Below are 19127 nucleotides of genomic sequence, written 5' to 3' on the forward strand. Positions count from 1 at the left end.
TTTGGTGTTTGGGTCCAATATTTTTTAGAAATATAAAATTATCAATACCAGTATCGAAATTTCAAACATGCAGAGCTGAGATGTAACCACTAGAGGACCGTCAAAGTCCTCATCAACAATAACACCAATAAGCTTTAAAGCAGAGGACGCAGACTCTTCAGCCCTTTCTATAAAAAAATCGACAGAAATTAAAGCTCTCTGCCAAGTCAGTTTGAATTAAACGGGCCAAACTCTCCAAAAATGTAGCAATACATAAGCAGAATTAGAAACATCAGTAATGTTTTCAGCCGTTAACACTTCATGTCAAGTATATATAATATATAAATATAAATATCCCAACAGCTGTGAGTTTGAGGATCCCTCCTCCTTCTGGTCTTCATAAAACATTTGATTTTGTGCCCCGCGGTGGGTCAAAATCTTCCCCTTTCTATATCTTTGCCGACAGACACACGGCGCTCTTATTGCGACCAAATGTGACAAAATGAAGTATGCACAGATTTACTGCTTTGTTTTTTTGAGTGGATCATAATGGGAACGAGTTCACATAAATCCTGGATGTAGGTGAAACATTTGGAAAATCACGGAAAGCAAAAAGTATGAAGTCAAAAGACTGATGGTGGAGTTTGATATTATGTGTATTCTAAGAGTCTTTAGTGTATACGGTCTCAGCTTTGTGCGATACGGAGCACAACTTTTGTGTGTTGTGAAAACCTTCAGATTGGAACCAGTTTATTTCTGTTATCCGGCTTCACCTTCAGCATTCAGACACTGCAATGTAGTAACACAAATAAGGAACATTTATTTGAGAGGTTATGGTCCTGTTGGACTTCAGTCAAACAAACAAACAATGCAAAAAAACTAAACATGACATGTATCAGACCAGCTGACTTTTAAATCCTCAACTCAGCCTCTTCCCAGATAAGTAACGAACAGTACAGCATCATCTGCCAAAGACTACTGAAGTGAATTTAAACGTTATCACTGAAGGATGCCTGTCCGTCTTTCATCCGTAACTTGTTTGTGCTACTTTTCAGAAGTTATTTTAATCTTACATTTTCATCTTCTTGAGTTTTTATCCTTTTATGTCACTTCTTAAGGTGAATCTGCCTTAAAGGGCCAACACACTATTTTTTGAAGGTAAGATTTTAAAGCTTTTATCACCACACTGGTGGATTTTGGATCTTTAGACACAGGTGGTGTAAAACCTCAGCACACAAAAGTGTCCTTATGTCTTGATATCATTGGATGTGTGTTATTATTGTTTGGATATCAGCACCAGTCCAAACCCCAGATGACATCTCTGATCTGGGATTGAATTTTCCAGCTCATGCCCCCCCCCCCCCCCCTCACTCTCTCCAGGCTCCAGAGGACCGAGCCCTCCTCCTCTGCAGCTGCTGGCTCTCTCTGCGGCGGTTGATGGCCTTGGTGCTGGCTCGGAGCTTCCGGAGCCTGAGGGCCCGGAGACGCAGCTGGAGGTCCTGGGGGATCTTCCCTCCTTTGGCCCGGATGTCCTTCAGCCTCTGGATGGGCGTCTGGGTGAGGGTGAAGTCGCAGATGGTGGGATGTGGCTCCATTCCAACGTGGCACCGACGCATGGACGGGAAGTAGCCTACGGCCCAGACCACCACTTTGTACTCACCCGGGTTCAGGAGGCGCCAGTAGTCCCCATCAGCAGCTGGAGGAGATGGACACAAAACCAAAGATCTTCAGTCAGCCAGCAGCCAAAAACAACTAAGTTGATCTGCAAATGTTAGTTGTCATTGCTGATCATTGCTGATACCAAAACACAAACATGTGAGGCCTTGTTTTTTTGTTTTTTTTTTTTCTATCTTGCAGAATCTATGAGGAATCTTGGGATCGGTTCTCCAACGTGGAGATGATGCTCAGTGTATGTCTGTCACTCTACTGTTCTAACGCTAAAGAAACCATGAAATCTGTCCAACCTGATCGGATGTCGTGGTCGTGATCCTCCACTTTGATTATCGCGTCTGGAATCCCCTTTTTGGTCAGCTTGTCCCTGATGACACCTTTAATCCCTCTGTGCACCTGAGGGAAGACAAAACGCCGCACCGTCAGGACTCAGAGAAGAGGCCGAGGCCGGTCACACGGACTCTGTGGATCCTGACCTGCTCCATGTAGACCAGCAGAGACTCCTTGTTGTTCTCCCACTCGACTGGAAGCTCACTGGCATGAGGGAACTTATCGCAGGAGAGCTCCACCGTCACCTCGAAGCAGTTGGTGTGAAGGTAACTGAAGTCATTCATACCTGCAGGAAACACACAAGACGTTCAAGAAAATCAAAAAGCTGAAAGTGTTTTGATTTGGGGATTTATTTATGCAAAAACTGAATGAATGTAGGAGAGAACTGTAGAACTGTAAATGTTAACTTCCTGTCTGACAAAGTAAAGAAAATCCTCAAATACATTTTTTTCCTTTGAATGTTAAGTTTGCTGAATGGTTTGTGAGCACACTGATTCGGTTTTATATGAATGACTCTCCTGTGATGGTGGGGCCACTCACTGCCGGGGACGGTGTGCCAGGCCCCGCCGTTGATGATGTTGTTGTGCGACTGGAAGTCCTCGTAGTGGCAGATGCGGCGGTCCGGGTTGGCCATCACCAGGTTGGTGGAGGCGTAGACGGTGGCCAGCCAGCGGAAGAAGGCGTCATCTGCTGTGGGGGTGTTTTCCTGGGGGGCCCAGTCTCTGGTGCAGTCGAAGGGGTACGTGACCACCAGCTCTCCTCCATGGAGGTTGGCGCTGAGCACGAAGGGAATGTCCTGCATCCAGCTGATGACCGCTCGGGTCTCTGGTGCAACCTGGACAGTGATGGAAGTATTTTTTTTAATGCTCTGCAGAGTAAGGGCCCCAGGAGGCTGAATATTATAACATATGACATTTTCCCATGATGAGGTCACTATATTTACAGTTTGGGGGTATGATTTTTCCTGTATATTTGTGCGTTTCTGCTTTTTGTCCGGCCCCTTAACTTTCACCTACTTTAATTAAATCATAGGAGCACCACAGAAGGGAAACCCAACTAGAGGCTGCTTTTTTCTGAGAGCCTGTTCACAACATTTGGTATTTCACAAGATTATCATGTCTTTATTACATTTTTAAAGCCGTTGGATAAATGTAGTGAAGTGGAGTGGAGCAAAAATCCAAAGTGGCAGAAAATGCTGAAATACCTCAGAATGAATTGTTTCTCCTCTTTTTTCCTGAATGTGCAAAAACTTGAAACATAATGATTTATCAGCAGAGACGAACATAAAAGTAATACTTACAAAATTAAACTTATGCAGGCTATAATTATTTCCAACATGGGTTCGTCCCTAACAAGGAAAGACTTACAAAACACTGACAACCCTCAGGCTTCCAGGAAAAATGTTTTGGTTTTTTTTCCCCTTGGCTTTGGAATAATTTCCTGTATTGCCACTAAAGTGGAAACATCGCCTGAACAAAAAAACGACTCCAGTGTGACCTACATTTGTGGCAGAAGGAACTGAATACTGAAGAAGCTTTTAACTTAAATCTGTTACTCCTAATGCAGTTTATTTATCAATGGAAAATATTTCAGTCTGTTTTTAAGATCCCCTCTATTAGTTTGATGCAGCAGTTGAATATTTGTGTTTCTGATTTGTTTACCGGTGCACGCACAACCAGGTGGCACTGAAGTTTGACATTTTTCAAATGCAGCACATGCAACCGAAGCGTCATCGCTCTTACAGTAGCGTCTTCTTTTGTGTAGTACTCTGGGATGGGGATGTAGTGGTTGGGGACTTTGGAGGGATCTGCTGCTTTCTCTTGAGTGTCCCACAGGATGTTGTTCAGGTCTGGGAAGTTGTGGTTCAGGTCGATCCCTTCGAAGCTGTACCGTCCTTCGGCCCAGCCGGCCAACTCCGAGCCCTGCAGCAAAACACAAAACCACAAGCAAGACGCTGAGCTTTGAGGCCTTCCAGACTATCTGCAGGTTTATTCTGGGGCCCTTATTTATTTTTTGCAGACTTGTCCCAATGTATTGACAGCAAAGTCACTACTGAAAATGTTTTCTGAGCTGATAAGTCTTCCCTTAGACTTCCATTTGATCAAACTTCTTTTCCTAAGTCCAGTTGTCCACTCCCTTTCTAACACATTGGTGAAAAAGCCGTATGAAATAAGCTTCCCACCTTCTCGTATGCTGCTTCGTATCCATCGGGGTTCATGGAGGGCAGGAGGTGAATCCGCGTGTCTGTGACCAGCCGGACGACCCGCTGGTTGCCCTTCTTGTATTCTCTGCATAAGTACTGCATGAGGTTGAGGACCAGCTCACGACCAAGAGCCTCGTTGCCGTGCATTCCCGCCACGTAGCGAAACTCCGGCTCGCCTGTCGAAAGTAAAACTTAGAGGGTCAACTTCACCATTTTCCAAAGACTTTACTGAAACTTGTTTTGTTTTCTAGGTCAAAGTTGAACTCCTGAGGCAGATCTGGAACACATTCATTCTCTGAGATAAAACCTTCAGCCCTTTGGTGTTGTGTTAGGCAACAGAATGGACCTTTTCCAGAGGACCCTGCCAGTAATCACACATGGATTGGCCAGACTTGATGGCAGACATTCCTGAAAATAAAGACTCCAAAGACACCGGATCTGCACATTAGCATTTCCTGTAACTTCAAAATCCGAGCCCTTCTTCTTCTTCTTCTTCTTCTCTGTGGACGTGGCACCGAATCAGACAAGAAACCCAGTGATGTTTGAAACTTTGTTGACAGCTGTTCAAACTTAAATAACAAAGATTCCCATCATGTGAAATGTGTTTATGCCAGTTCTCTGTGAAGAAAAGAAAAGAAAACAAACAAACTGGAGCTAAACTTGACTTACTATTTAAAATTCTCTCTTTTTTTTTTTGGTAGTTGCCACAATTCCCTTCATCTAGAGACAATATTAAAAAAAAATCTAGTTTGTCTGGCTCCACTCACAAACTGTTGTTGGAGTTTGTTCGTAAAAGAGAGAGGCCCTCTCTCCGGTGGAGGGTTAGGGTTAGATGTGTGGGGCTAAACTCAGAGTAACTGTGGAAACATGATGAATTCTGGCCCTGAAAGTGTTTTTTTAGGGATTCACAGAAGAAGGACGGATCATCTTTCATACCAAGTTCGTGCTTGCCGGGGTTGTCTGAGATCTCCATGACGTAGAGCTTGAAGCCCGTGTAGCTCTTCCCGATGGTGTAGATGCGGGTGATGTCCGGACACTCCTCGGTCACAGACTTCATGAGCTTTCAGGGTTAAAAGAAGACAAGTTGGACCGAAGGCCTTCAAAGAGTTAAACTTAAACCGTGAAGAAAATCTGCAAACTGTTAAGACTGTGAGTAACATCGCTGGCATTAGCGTCAGAGGAACCAGAGTTACTCATGGTGCCCCCTCAGACCTTTCTCATCTCTTTGTAGTTGTGGTGTCTGAAGTCCAGAGAGTCCTTCGATCTCGGTTCTAGCTCCCAGGAGTAGATGTCAGTTGGATCTATGGGTAAATAAAACCTCATTTTATCTGCTGACAGAATTACTATGAAAATCTCTTTCTTAAAAGCAAACCCACATAATGAGTCATGATCACTCAGACTCTGTAAACAGGATTTTTTTCCCACCGTTAACACGACAGCCGAGTATCTCTGCCCTCAGGCAGATGGTGCCGTTTGGATACCAGGTCTGGGGGTTGATCCGGATGTAACGGGCAACAGTGGGAACAGGAAGGCGTCCCAGGACCGGAGTCTCTGGATTCTGGTTCCCGTCGAATATCTGTATGATTCAATGAGACATCCAGTAAACCCGAATCTGGTCTCACACTTTACACTTTCTCTGTGTTTTAGTTAAATGCTGACATCCACAGGAAGGGTTAATGTTAGTCTCAACGTCTTCTGACTAAAAATAGAATAAAAAACATGGATCATTTTAGGTAAAGTGTTATTTTCTAAGATGAGCTGTGATCAAACCAACACCTACAAAGTACAATCATTTGTTTTCATTCTCTCACTTTTTTGGTTCACGGCACATATTTTATTCTGGCACAAGCTCTTTAAAGTCTGTCGTCCATCTGTATGAGATTCACCAGTCAACACTGGTACATTCCTAAAATCTGAAAACACAAGTCATTCTTACCGCTTCCTTTGTCCCGTTCATGCAGGTTTTCCAGTTCATGGAGTCATTACTCAGCTGCACTTTATAGGTTTGGACCCAGTCCCAACTATTGTGAACGCCGAAAAGAACAAAACCAGTAAATTAAAGAACTAATCTACCAAATCCTTTAACTGTGTAGTTCCGATATGAAATTAATTTGTCTGCAAATCATTTGTATTGCTAGTAATGTTGTTGTGTTCATAAGAATTTTCTAAATAATTTCTGAACAGGAACTCCTCAGATGTGATCCTGATACTACCTGACCTCCAGATGGAGTTGCGTCCTTGTAGGATGACCCCGGTGAACAGGGTGAGGTGGATGGCGTCCACCTCCAGCCACTGGTGCCGGTCTTTGTAGTCTGCACACCAGGCGCCGTCGTACATGTCCCCGTCCTCAATGCCTGACTGCAAAATCAAACAAGTTTGGCTGAATGCTTTTGGTCAGCTATAGAAACCATCACGCCAAACCGATGCACTTCGCTCTCCCTCAATGAAAAATGTTGCGTAACACCTCAGCATTGACCTGATTGGAAAATAATTGCTTTCAGACTGCAGAATGGAAGCAGGCCTGGTAAGGAATAACACAGCTTCTGGCATTTGGTGATTATTTTACTTATTGACTTAGTCACTGTAATAATTGAAAAACTGTATTAAAAGTGCTGAGAAAGGAAACTTTCTGCTGCGAATCCAGACATGTGGGTGACCTTCGACCGTTTATGCTGTGAAGTTATAGATGGAAATGAATGATCTCAAATTGAACAAATTCATAAAATGCTAGAACTTGAGCAATATCCTTTCTGCCAGGTTCATGGTGTGACATTAAATTAATGTATTCATTGTTTTCTGATTGTTTTTACGTTAGACCAAATTATGAATGAAGTTTCAGCCCTGTATTGATGTTATATCTGTATATTTCTTTTTGGATCTGTCCAGAAAACTAATATATCCCCCTGAACTCTGAAATGATACAGAGATGATACTAATCTGCGCTGGGTTAATCTGGATTTGTTTCCTGCACTTCCCTTTGCTGAAACGGATGCAATTAAAACCCTCAAAGAAGGAAATTAAATGAACTAATGAAGGAATTCTTTCATATATCAGATAAATAAACAAATCTTTTTCCAGCTCAGTCTGTTGTACTGCTGCTCTTGTTGTTTGGTTTGGCTTTGGCCCAGATCTAGACCGACCTGGATGTTCAGCCTCCCCCTGTGAGGACCCAGGCCCATCCGCTGGTAGGAAGAGGCTTGAATCTGGCTGTCGTCGACCCGCAGGGACTCCAGGCCGAGGGGAGGACAGTCTGAAAGGAAAATTAAAGCAATCAAAAGATAAAAATCTTCCTTCAAGTTTGTGTCTGCGCTTGTCTGGAGATGCTGTTCCTTTGCAGAAAGCAGCTCTGAGAGTAACTGCTGAAGGGTTAAGGGATTTTTTCTGAGTAAGAAAACGCTCGGCTGATGTAACATGAGGTCCCAGAGGTTGTTATGTGGAATATCTCTAATCATCTTGGGTTAGTTCAGTGGACCTTTGGAGGCCCTCTCCTCCTCCGCCTCTGCTGCTTGTTTTAAGGAAACTGCAGTTATGTGAATCTGTGGAGTGTTTGGATGTAATTTGAGACTTAGCTGAGGGGCCAAGAGTGAAAAGTCAAACGTCCAGCAGAGCAGGAGGACAAAAACTACAGCTGCTGAGAGTTTTATGCCTTCAGGAACAAACACATCTCACATTTCAAAACAGCTTGGTTTGTGCAATCCGGATCAAGAGACACAAACATAATAATTCATATTTAATATGCTTTGAAAAAGGAATCTCTTTGTCAGATATATTCATATGTATGTATTCAGTGAGCTGCAACACATGTGACACAATTATAGAGAAATAGTATTTAGACTTTTTGTGAATATGCCTTCTGATTCAGGTTTACGCAGGATGCCCAGAGTGCACCAGTGTTAAATCAGAGTCTCAGTAGGTCCCTGAAGGCATCACTTTTTAATTGCACTTAGCAATCTTTTAAATTAAAATTAGAAGGTGGTTTTAATTAGCTTTAAGTCTCTCTGGCTTCTCACATTAAATGTAAAAGTGGACTACTTGGCAGAAGTTCAGATGATAAAAGTTGTTTTTTCCTACCCAGTTTGGTTTTCTCATCTTCTGTCTTTTTGTTTCCTCTTTCTTCTTCTTTGTTGTTGTTGTTGGTTTCTTTGCTGGCCTTATTTGTGTTTTCGGCATCCGGCTGTTTGCCTCTGGCAGCAGTGGCGGGTGACTTTGTCTCTGCTGCAGTTGGAGGAACTCGGTCTGTGCTCCGATTCTCCACAGTGACAGATTTGGTCCAGTTTTCAGTTGTGCTTGTAGCTGTTGTGTTGAATGCGGAATAACTCGGGGTCGTTGCATCATTTATCAGCGCAGCTGCACCTAAAAAACCTCCCAGGAAAATCACTGCAGCCAAAATGCACAATGACTTTTCCATCTTGCTCTTTGTTTGCTGCTGCTGCAGGAGTGGTGAGGAGAAAAAAAATTCCCCCGGCCGGTTTATGTGGAGATGACAGAGCCAGGCCTCCATCAATCCCTCCTCCTCCTCAAGCCCACCTCCCTTCTCTCACCCTCCCTCCCATAATTCCTGCTGAAGTCCCGCGAAAATCTGTGATTCAAGACAGACTTGAGTGCAGTTTAAATAATGCACAGTTCACTTTACCATAAAGCACAAAAGCTGTACGTCGGTCAGGCACACTCAAGCATAAACTGTACCTGATTTAATGTGTGCTTACAGTTAAATACTGTGTTTTAAAATCACATAGTAATGTTATTTTAAAGTGAAGAACTTTATTAAACCCAAGGGAGGAAATTAATCCCATTTCTTCAGGCATTTTAAAACGTACTTTTTTTTGTAAATATAATTCAGAAGAACATCTGTTTGCCTTTGTATCAATGTTTTCTTATCCTCACCGCCCTCCTCTGCTGCTCTGGACTTTATTTGTCTGCTCTGCCAACACTGTCTCCAGCATATTTGTCCAAATGTCCACCTCCAGCTCCTGCTGGTAGCTCTGAGGACCCCCGTCCCATATCCTGAAAACTAATACAAAACAGCTGAGACAATGTGAGCTGTCAAAATATAAATATGGGGGAAAAAAGAAAACAGACAAAAACCTCAAAAGCTTTTGATGCGCCTTTATTGTGTTTGTCTTGTCCTCCATCTTCTTTGGAGTGTTAATTATTTGTGGGTGTGAACACAAGACAAGCAGAGATTTGTTGCAGCTGCAGAACTGTGGCGCTCAAACAGATGAGATTCATATTCAGACAGATATTGCAGCAAATGTGACAATCACACTGAACAGAGGACACATGATCCTGTGCAGAGCTCCTGGACAAGCCTTTGGGGGAGGTGAAGGCCTACTTATAAAAAACAGACAATCTCTGCTGACAAAAAGTAGAAAATGTGTTGATCCAATACAAGTAAATAAAAAATTTGTGAAAACACAACAGCTCAGCTGTTGGTGTCTGAATGGAATCAAATATTGAAGGTGTGACATTAGAAGCAACTGCTGTTTTACTCTGTACAGATGAAAATCAGACAGCCAGGGAAACTTCTAACCCACATGATCAGGAAGTGCCTTTATCTTTCTCTGAGAATTTGCAAAGATGGTGAGCTATACAGCCCTAAATCATTATTCTAACATGTAAAGATTTTGTGTTATTTCTGCTGCTTATGTTGGGAATTTAACTGAATGATTTCTTTTTTGGGACAGACAGGATGATTGTCTGTTTGACTTAGCTTCTGTGGAACGCAACTGTTCAGAGAGAAACGCTGATGACATGATACATGAATGCACATAGAGGTATTAAAAACATGCACACATGTCGAAGGATTTCTTTTAAATGCTGTTTCTTAGTTTGACAATCACCCCAAATCCCTCTGTGGATCATGACACCTTCTTTTTCTGTTGACTGAGATCAAGTTCAAGAGTTCATATTTGGTTGGAAATATTAGAAAAGAAATATTTAGCATCCCCACAAAATAAGCTTAATTTTCCATCTTAATTTTTAAGAATATACTTCTACTACTACTACTAATCATAATAATAATAATGATAGTAACTTAATAATAACATTAATGCACAAAAAATATTTGATTATTAATTTTTGATTACAAATAATTCGTCATGTTTTAATGGTAGCCTTTTTAATTTGTCTAATTCAAATTTATATTTGCAGTAATGACAACTGAGAAAGTTTTTTATTATGTACCAGTTGATAAAAAGTGCATTATAAAAATGAATTAATGGAAATAAATAAATGAAAACAACAATTATGATCATAACAATTTATCATTATTATTATAATTTTTGGAGTTTCTATTTTTTTTTTATTTTGAAATCGAGAATACCAGAATCTGATTGGCTGGTGCCGGTGTGACGTGTACAGGAAATGGCCACGCAGCCTAGCGGAATCACAACATTCCGTTTCGAGTGTCTTCTCTCATCCTCCTTTGGTTTCTTTTCACTCGTCTGAATTGGCTTCTTCCACGGCGGCCATGTCAGGCTGTCTTTGACGGGCGGACGCCGGAGAAGAGTTGTGAAAATACAAACCAAACGACGGAACTGTTGAATGAAAACATGTCGCCTGTCGCCGGAGAAGCTAACCAGCAGCAGCAGCAGCAGTTAGCCAGCTGGCACTTCGCGTCTCACTGCGCCAAGTAAGCGAAAAACTGCGTCGCTTTGTGCCCATCACTGAACTTCAAATTCGGTGCAAGTGAGATTCCTTCCTGCAGAAACTGTCCTCCAGCTTCAGTCCGTGGCACTGAACCGGAAACCCACAGCCGTTTCCTCTGCGGTGCAATGTGGCAGGAGCCTAATTTGTGTGTTTGTGTTTGTGTTTGTGCGACTCGCAGATGACAACAACACGGGCCAAGCCACGGTGATGCTGTGTCGTGTGGAATTAGGCGGCAGCATGTGACACGGAGGCTCCTCTGTTTTTTCTTTTGTTTTTAAATCGAGATGCCTCGTCTGGAAGAGGTGGCCAACGTTGCCCTCAGGGTGCCGAGCATCCTGCTGCTGGACCTGCTCTATAAATGTGACATTGACGGGCTGACAGAACAGCTGAAGGCCAAAAATGAAGACATGCTCTTCAAATACAAATATGTCATCTGGAACATGTACTACATCGGTGAGTGTGCGTTTAAGCCCTGGATGCTAGAGAGGGGTTAAAAAAAAATATTATTCAGGTGCAAGAAAGTAAAATAAAGACATATACACTCACCGGCCACTTTATTAGGTACACCATGCTAGTAACGGGTTGGACCCCCTTTTGCCTTCAGAACTGCCTCAATTCTTCGTGGCATAGATTCAACAAGGTGCTGGAAGCATTCCTCAGAGAGTTTGGTCCATATTGACATGATGGCATCACACAGTTGCTGCAGTTGTCGGCTGCACATCCATGATGCGAATCTCCCGTTCCACCACATCCCAAAGATGCTCTATTGGATTGAGATCTGGTGACTGTGGAGGCCATTTGAGTACAGTGAACTCATTGTCATGTTCAAGAAACCAGTCTGAGATGATTCCAGCTTTATGACATGGCGCATTATCCTGCTGAAAGTAGCCATCAGAAGTTGGGTACATTGTGGTCATAAAGGGATGGACATGGTTAGCAACAATACTCAGGTAGGCTGTGGCGTTGCAACGATGCTCAATTGGTGCCAAGAAAATATTCCCCACACCATTACACCACCACCACCAGCCTGAACCGTTGATACAAGGCAGGATGGATCCATGCTTTCATGTTGTTGACGCCAAATTCTGACCCGACCATCCGAATGTCGCAGCAGAAATCGAGACTCATCAGACCAGGCAACGTTTTTCCAATCTTCTCTTGTCCAATTTCCATGAGTTTGTGCAAATTGTAGCCTCAGTTTCCTGTTCTTAGCTGAAAGGAGTGGCACCCGGTGTGGTCTTCTGCTGCTGTAGCCCATCTGCCTCAAAGTTCGACGTACTGTGCGTTCAGAGACGCTCTTCTGCCTACCTTGGTTGTAACGGGTGGTTATTTGAGTCACTGTTGCCTTTCTATCAGCTCGAACCAGTCTGGCCATTCTCCTCTGACCTCTGGCATCAACAAGGCATTTCCGCCCACAGAACTGCCGCTCACTGGATATTTTTTCTTTTTCGGACCATTCTCTGTAAACCCTAGAGATGGTTGTGCGTGAAAATCCCAGTAGATCAGCAGTTTCTGAAATACTCAGACCAGCCCTTCTGGCACCAACAACCATGCCACGTTCAAAGTCACTCAAATCACCTTTCTTCCCCATACTGATGCTCGGTTTGAACTGCAGGAGATTGTCTTGACCATATCTACATGCCTAAATGCACTGAGTTGCCGCCATGTGATTGGCTGATTAGAAATTAAGTGTTAACAAGCAGTTGGACAGGTGTACCTAATAAAGTGGCCGGTGAGTGTATATATATACACATTTGCTTTGTGCAGTCATGAGTAATACCGTCACATATAGTTTTTGTTTTTGGTCTTCAGGCTCTTCAGTATGTTGACTCTGAAATAAGATACATCAAAGTCTGAGCTTCAGTTCAGTGCAGATGCACGTGTGTTGTTGTTACTTCCAGGTTTGGGTGTTCGGAGGTCAGTGGACAGACACCCATTAGCCATCTTTTTTATTTATTTTTTTTTTTTAGCTCGGGTCTTTGCAGTCAGTGACATCCTGAAGTTGACTTACTGTTGGCCATCTGCCACCGTCAGCCCGTGTTTGTTGTGTTATCCTGATTCTAATCTGCAAAAACAGAGCCAGTGCCATGTTTTGCATGTTAAATTGATATTTTGGGCCCTGAACTTCTCCATTTCTCTACACATTCCTAGTTCTATAATGTCGGCAGATGTTGATGGTGGATTGATAAACTTATGTATTTGTGTTCTGTTCTTTTATATATATATTATTTTATTTATTTATCTTTTTTTTCCAGGAACCAATTATGCTTAAAATTCTGATAACTGACTTGTCTGCAGGGATTTCTTACACAGCTGCAGCTACACTGGCTTCATAGAGAGGCAACCACATCTGAAAGACAAAACTCCAGCAGCACTTGAACTATAAAGACAAACTTTACTTTGAGACTGTCTTGCAAAGTGATCACATCTTAGTTCCTTTGCATCTTAGTCAGCCTGATAAGAAAGGTCAGGATGGCAGAAATGTATGACTGACAATCAAAACCGCAGAATACAGCTGATCTGGTGCTGACGAGGAGGATTGATTAGACTCTACTTTCTTTGCATCTTTTTGCTTTCAGAAAACTGAACATGAGTGTTTTCTTTTATCTTGCAGGTCATTTGCTTAACGTGGTGGTGTTGGCTTTGCCATTGAGACACATTGTGATGCTCTACCTCCACATCCTTGCGGCCCTTCTCCTGTACATGGGGCATCAGATTTCAAAGTGAGATATCATCTTACTAGTACTAATATTGCGACTGTACTTCCTGGCCTTATTGCATCTGCATAGTTTTCCTTCCTGACAGTGCCTGAGGTGTAATCACAGTCCTATTCCATCTGCGTGTCCAGAAATCATCGGCACTCCAGAGCAATATGAATAGGCTTCAGGATTAATGTTGTACATGAGTAAATCAATGAATTATTATTGTTCTTCTATTATTCCAATATATACATTTTATCAATTACTGCTGTACTTGTCCTGAATTATATGCTTTTCATCTTTTGTGAATTTACCCATTTAATTATTAAAATCCTTAAATTTTTTTTTATTTAACAAGTTATCTAGGTGTTAAATTTATTTATGAATCTCATTAAATCTTTTTCACATTGGTTCCTGCATTTTTCATCTACTGAATATCTGTACAAAATGCAACAAAAGCTCAAACCTGAGTCAATTGTGTGTTTGATTTTGTTATTATGATGGCATGCGTCAACGATATACAGTGTAAATGAATTTATAAATCTGCTTTTGGCTGTTTGTTTCACAGAGACTATGTTCGTGAAGAGCTGCGTTATGGCTATGAAGGAGCAGTGTACCTTGATTCTCTGGCCTTTAACAGATTTGTCACTGCATTGACCAGTGAGTCCCAAAACCAAACTTATACATAAAATATTTTAAATTAATATTAATATTTGTTATTGTTTGTCTTTTTTTTTTTTTTACAATAAATGTGCCCCTTTAAGCGCAGCTCAAGGTTAAATGTTTAAAGGTTGTAGTCTGGCTCAGATGAAGTTCCTGGGGACTTTTTTCTCATTTTCTCCTCAGGTCAGATAATTCTCAGCACGTTGTGTGCCTTCCTCATGAAGACCAGACAGGTGTGGTTGTTCTCTGCCCACATGCTGCCTCTGCTGGCCAGACTCTGCTCTGTTCCTCACGCCAAGCTATTAACTGTCAACGCTTTCTCCATGGGACTGACCGGCTCGGGCATCGTCATTTTCCTTCTCTCAAATCTGTTTGTGCCATATCGCCTTGCAAGGGCTGCCTATTTAGAGCTGCTTCAGGTGGAGGTACTCTTATTCTAAAATCCTCAATGGTTTCATTGTTCAGTCTTGTTGTCTGAAGGGTTTTTAAGTGCTTTTGTTTAAGGTTTGTCTTTGTGCTGTGGGTGCGCTCTTCACATTGCTGGTTTTTCTGTCCTTCAGGTGATTGAACTGTACAGACTTCTGGCCATGGGAATCTCTCTGTGGAACCAGTTTGCCGTCCCAGTGCTCTTCAGTGTCTTCTGGTTTGTTCTGTTCATTGTCCAGCTGTGCTCCAATGCCATGTCTGGCAACGCAGCCTCTGCAGCCCATCAGGGAATCTTGTTCTTCCTGCTTACAAGGTGTGATATGATGATGAGTGTGCTGATCATAGTATACTTCACAATATGAGACACGTGCTGTGTTTTTTTTTTTTTTAACAAACTGATCTACTTGCAGTGTGTCTGAATGTTGCGCCACGCCATATTCTCTGCTGGGGCTGACCTTTGTGGTGTCCTATCTGGCTCTCGGACTGCTCAACCTATGCAAGTTCTACCTGGGAGGATATGCAGCAGTTCAGAATGAGAACGTCATGCACAGGTGAGATGTTCCCACTTGTATTCAGCCAACCATTTGCTGCTTTCACTGTCCCCATTTAAAGCTGCTGTCTCTTTTTTGGCCACTTGGATGCAGCAGAAACAAGTAGTGAACACAATGTGGCCTTTAGTTGGAACTGTTTGACAAACTGTAGCTTAGTCAGCAACAACATCATTCAATTTGAGACACAATTAGGTCTAACTGGCAAATTTAAGTCAAATGTTCTAAGCATCAAATGTTAAGTTGCTAAATAAGGTAAATATAATGTAGGAAGAGAGGAAAAGATACATAAAAATTAAAATAGATTAAATAAAGTAAAGGGCCTAGAGCTGATTTCTCTTTTTTTGGTCATATATATTTGTGTTGTCTTCAACTAATCTAAACAAGTCCAAAGTGACTTTGGCCACGACTTAACCTCAGTCCTTTATCTGCTTGTGGTCAGGGGTGTGACTGAGGGCGTAACTCTGCTCCTGCTCGCCCTCCAGACGGGGCTGTTAGATATGCAGGCACTGCAGCGCACCTTCTTACTCAGTATCATCCTCTTCATCGTGGTGACTTCAACGCTGCAGTCGATGATCGAAATCACAGATCCAATCATTCTCGCTCTGGGTGCTTCCCGCAACAGGTATCGGCAACAAAGAGGATAAAGATGCGTGAAATGTTTTCAAAAGCACCCTGAGGATTTGGTATTTTTCCCTTCAATGGTTTTATTTTCTTCATTCTCTTCTCTTCCATGTGTGCTATTAGAAGTCTGTGGAAACACTTCCGTGGCCTCAGCATGTGTCTGCTCCTGCTGGTTTTCCCAGTTTTTATGGCCTACAAAATCTCACTGTTCTTCCACATGGACTTTTGGCTCCTTATACTTGTGTCCAGCTGCATGCTGACTTCCCTTCAGGTAGGAGCAGTGGCTTTGTGTCTCTCTCATGTAAAATGTGGAAGAAATTAAGGATGTTTGTGTCAGAAAAATTAATTAGCTGAATAATAAGATCCAATACAAACAGGAAATTTATTAAAGCAACTAATTAACCAGAACCTAAACTCACTGACATTTCCATCCATTAATTTTCATATTGTAATTAATTCATCAGTTAATCGGCAGAAAATTAATTAGAAATAGGTTTGATAGTTCTCTGTAAAATCTACATATTCCCGACTGTGGTGCCCCCCGGTGTTCAGTTTTCATCCACTTTCTCTACACTCAAAACTATTAACATAACATATTTTTCCAACATTACAAGATTAACATCCAACAATACATTTAAATAAAATTTGCACATCTAACAGGTGGGAACAAATGAAATCACAAAAGAACTGTAACAACCTAAATTCTTTTAAAGTTTTACTTTTAAAAATAAATAAAATGTGGAATAAACACACACACAATCTTTTCAACAGTTTGGTGATATAATATTTCCTGGACACTTTAAAACTGTTACACACATTTACTCCTGGGAGCTGCCCATGTTAAAAACTGTCATAAAAAACAAATGAACTTAAGGATGTTTATTGTATCTTCCAGATTACAGGCACAATGCTGATCTACTCTCTCTTCATGGTGGAGCTGTTCTGCAGCGACCCCATTGAGAGCCTGGATGAGGTGATCTACTGGGTGAACGCCGTCAGCAGGGTGCTGGAGTTTGTGGTGGCGCTCTGCGTGGTGGCCTACGGCACCTGGGAGTCGCTGTTTGGAGAGTGGAGCTGGATGGGCGCCTCCGTCATTATCATCCACTCTTATTTCAACGTTTGGCTTAGAGGTCAGTCTGGCTGGAGGAGCTTCCTCCTCAGACAGGAAGCAGCTAAGAAGATCAACTCCCTCCCCAAAGCCACGGCTCAGCAGCTGCAACAACACAACGACGTCTGCTCCATCTGCTTCCAGGTGAGTCAGGCCGGCATGGGCAGCTCACTAAAGAACTCAGTCCAAAACGAAAAGCTGATCAAAAAATATAAAACCTCTTTGTTATTGTAGTGCGGACCTCGCCCATGTCTCAGTCACACATGCATTTTTATTTTATTGGCACTAAATCACATAACAGATGTGAGCAGAGGTCAAAAAGTGTACACATTAAAACCTCCCCTAATCTGGACAGAGACAACAAAACCTAACGTACAAAATATCATTTAGCAAGATTTATATAAATATAATGAAAATTCATGATGAGTGATATAGAAGAATGCACCAACAATCACCGCCCACATATATATATAAATATATTTACCCTAAGCCTGTTCTTCCGGTTTTACCAGTCTAGTCCCACTTCTTCCTTTATTGGTCAGGCAGATGTTTATGGCCTTTAGCCATGTTTTTGTTTTTATTTATTTAAATTTTACATTTTAAATCTTCTTCCTTGACAACAAGTAATTTGTTGCTAAGGAAGTAGTTGCAGAAAATCTTGATAAGAAACAAACTGGTCTGAGAGCTTTTCAGTGGCCTATTTTAGAAAGATAAGAAAAGCATTGTGTGATCTCTAAGAGGAAGTTCATGTTACAGAAACACATTGACACACTGATTTAAAGGTGCATTTCAAAACATACATTGAAATGTTTTTTAGCTACATCTTTTATTTCTTTTATTTTTGTACAAAAGTGAAATGAAAAATAGTATACTTGAACAATCTATACTCTCTCTCTCTCTCTCTCTCTCTCTCTCTATATATATATATATATATATATATATATATATAGATGGTTCTTACAGTGTCCAACATTAAGCCAAGTCAAGTCACATGATGTCTCTTTTCACAGGAAATGAGCTCTGCTGTGATCACATACTGTCGACATTTCTTCCACGGAAACTGCCTCCGCAAGTGGCTGTATGTGCAGGACACATGCCCATTGTGCCACCAAACGGTCAGACCCAGCCCAGAAGACCTGAGCGAGGCATCAGGTGATGCTCCAGCAGAGAGAGATGATGGACCAGAACCGTTTGCACAAGAGGAGCAGGAAAACCAGGACAGCAGCGAATCACAAGAGTCTCAGAACGAAGATGCAACTCCTGATCCTACTTGAGATGGATTCGGGTTTCTGTCCTCAGCTGTCACAAAACAGCAACTGTAAACACAACAGGTGTGGCGGGACACCTGAGTCATGGTGATTCAGTATCAAACAATGCTGGTGAAAAATCCATCTCATGTGATACAAACCTTATTAGTCACCAAATCTTTGTCTACTTCTATCACGAAAGCTCAAAATCAAACTCTTAAAAGTTAATAGTACATATTCAGACTTGGGCCTGGACGTGCTCAGAGAGGCTGAACCCCCCCCCCCCCCCCCACACACGAAGGACCCCACCCTTTTTTTAAAAAAGCACAGACATCAATGACTGACTGCCCTGCATCAGTGCCTTGAAGGGTGAAAAAAGGGTGACATCTCTATTATGGAGAATTAAACACGTTTGCCTTCTCTCAGTGAACCAATTGAAAGAGAAAAAAAAACAAAACATCTTGCCAGACAGTGTAATGAATGTGTGTGTGTGTCAGCTTAGCCAATAATGTACAATTGGATTGAATATGGAAGTGAATCATCTTGGGTTAAAATTAAACCCTAATTGTACAATTGTAAAAACAAAATGTAAAAAAAACAAAAAACAAATTCTAATTAATAGAAATCATGTGTAACTACTAAGTAAACATCTTACATCAATATTTACTGAACTCTAGCAGGTTACTAGTACAAATGTTTACTCTGACATTATTTAATTTTCATTTTCTTTTCTGATCCTGGTAGTTATGTTGAGCATTTTTATGTTGGCAGTGTGGTTGAGCGGAAGAATGATCATTTTATACTGCTCTGTCTCGCAGAATTACAGCTGTGAACCCGTTTTTGTTTTTTTATTGTAATTTCTATGATAATAAAATCATGACTGGTGCACAGTGAGACTGACAATCTGTGTCAGATTTGTAAAGGACATCACTGTTGTAATGTTCAGTCCAGATTAAATTGTCAGATATTTGAACAATTTTT

General features: G+C 41.7%; 2 protein-coding genes across 2 annotated transcripts; one reads left to right on the forward strand and one right to left on the reverse strand.

Moving 5' to 3' along the window:
• Nucleotides 1-776: 776 nt before the first annotated feature.
• Nucleotides 777-8615, reverse strand: cpxm1a (carboxypeptidase X (M14 family), member 1a). The gene is made up of 13 exons (XM_029493232.1): nt 8255-8615; nt 7324-7433; nt 6402-6541; nt 6120-6204; nt 5609-5759; nt 5396-5484; nt 5120-5243; nt 4163-4359; nt 3723-3902; nt 2521-2815; nt 2127-2266; nt 1944-2046; nt 777-1675 (listed from the first exon to the last, which is right to left on the reverse strand). The coding sequence occupies exons 1-13, from the start codon at nt 8589-8591 to the stop codon at nt 1347-1349; spliced, it is 2280 nt and encodes a 759-aa protein (XP_029349092.1). The 5' UTR covers nt 8592-8615; the 3' UTR covers nt 777-1346.
• A 1944-nt stretch (nt 8616-10559) lies between these two features.
• Nucleotides 10560-19039, forward strand: LOC115035437 (RING finger protein 145). Its single transcript, XM_029493233.1, has 11 exons — nt 10560-10814; nt 11010-11284; nt 13446-13554; nt 14099-14190; nt 14377-14618; nt 14754-14932; nt 15030-15170; nt 15610-15792; nt 15915-16062; nt 16687-17043; nt 17910-19039. The coding sequence occupies exons 2-11, from the start codon at nt 11116-11118 to the stop codon at nt 18171-18173; spliced, it is 1884 nt and encodes a 627-aa protein (XP_029349093.1). The 5' UTR covers nt 10560-10814; nt 11010-11115; the 3' UTR covers nt 18174-19039.
• Nucleotides 19040-19127: the final 88 nt, after the last annotated feature.

This window comes from Echeneis naucrates, chromosome 22 (genome assembly GCF_900963305.1).
Source record: "Echeneis naucrates chromosome 22, fEcheNa1.1, whole genome shotgun sequence".
Lineage (NCBI taxonomy): Eukaryota > Metazoa > Chordata > Actinopteri > Carangiformes > Echeneidae > Echeneis > Echeneis naucrates.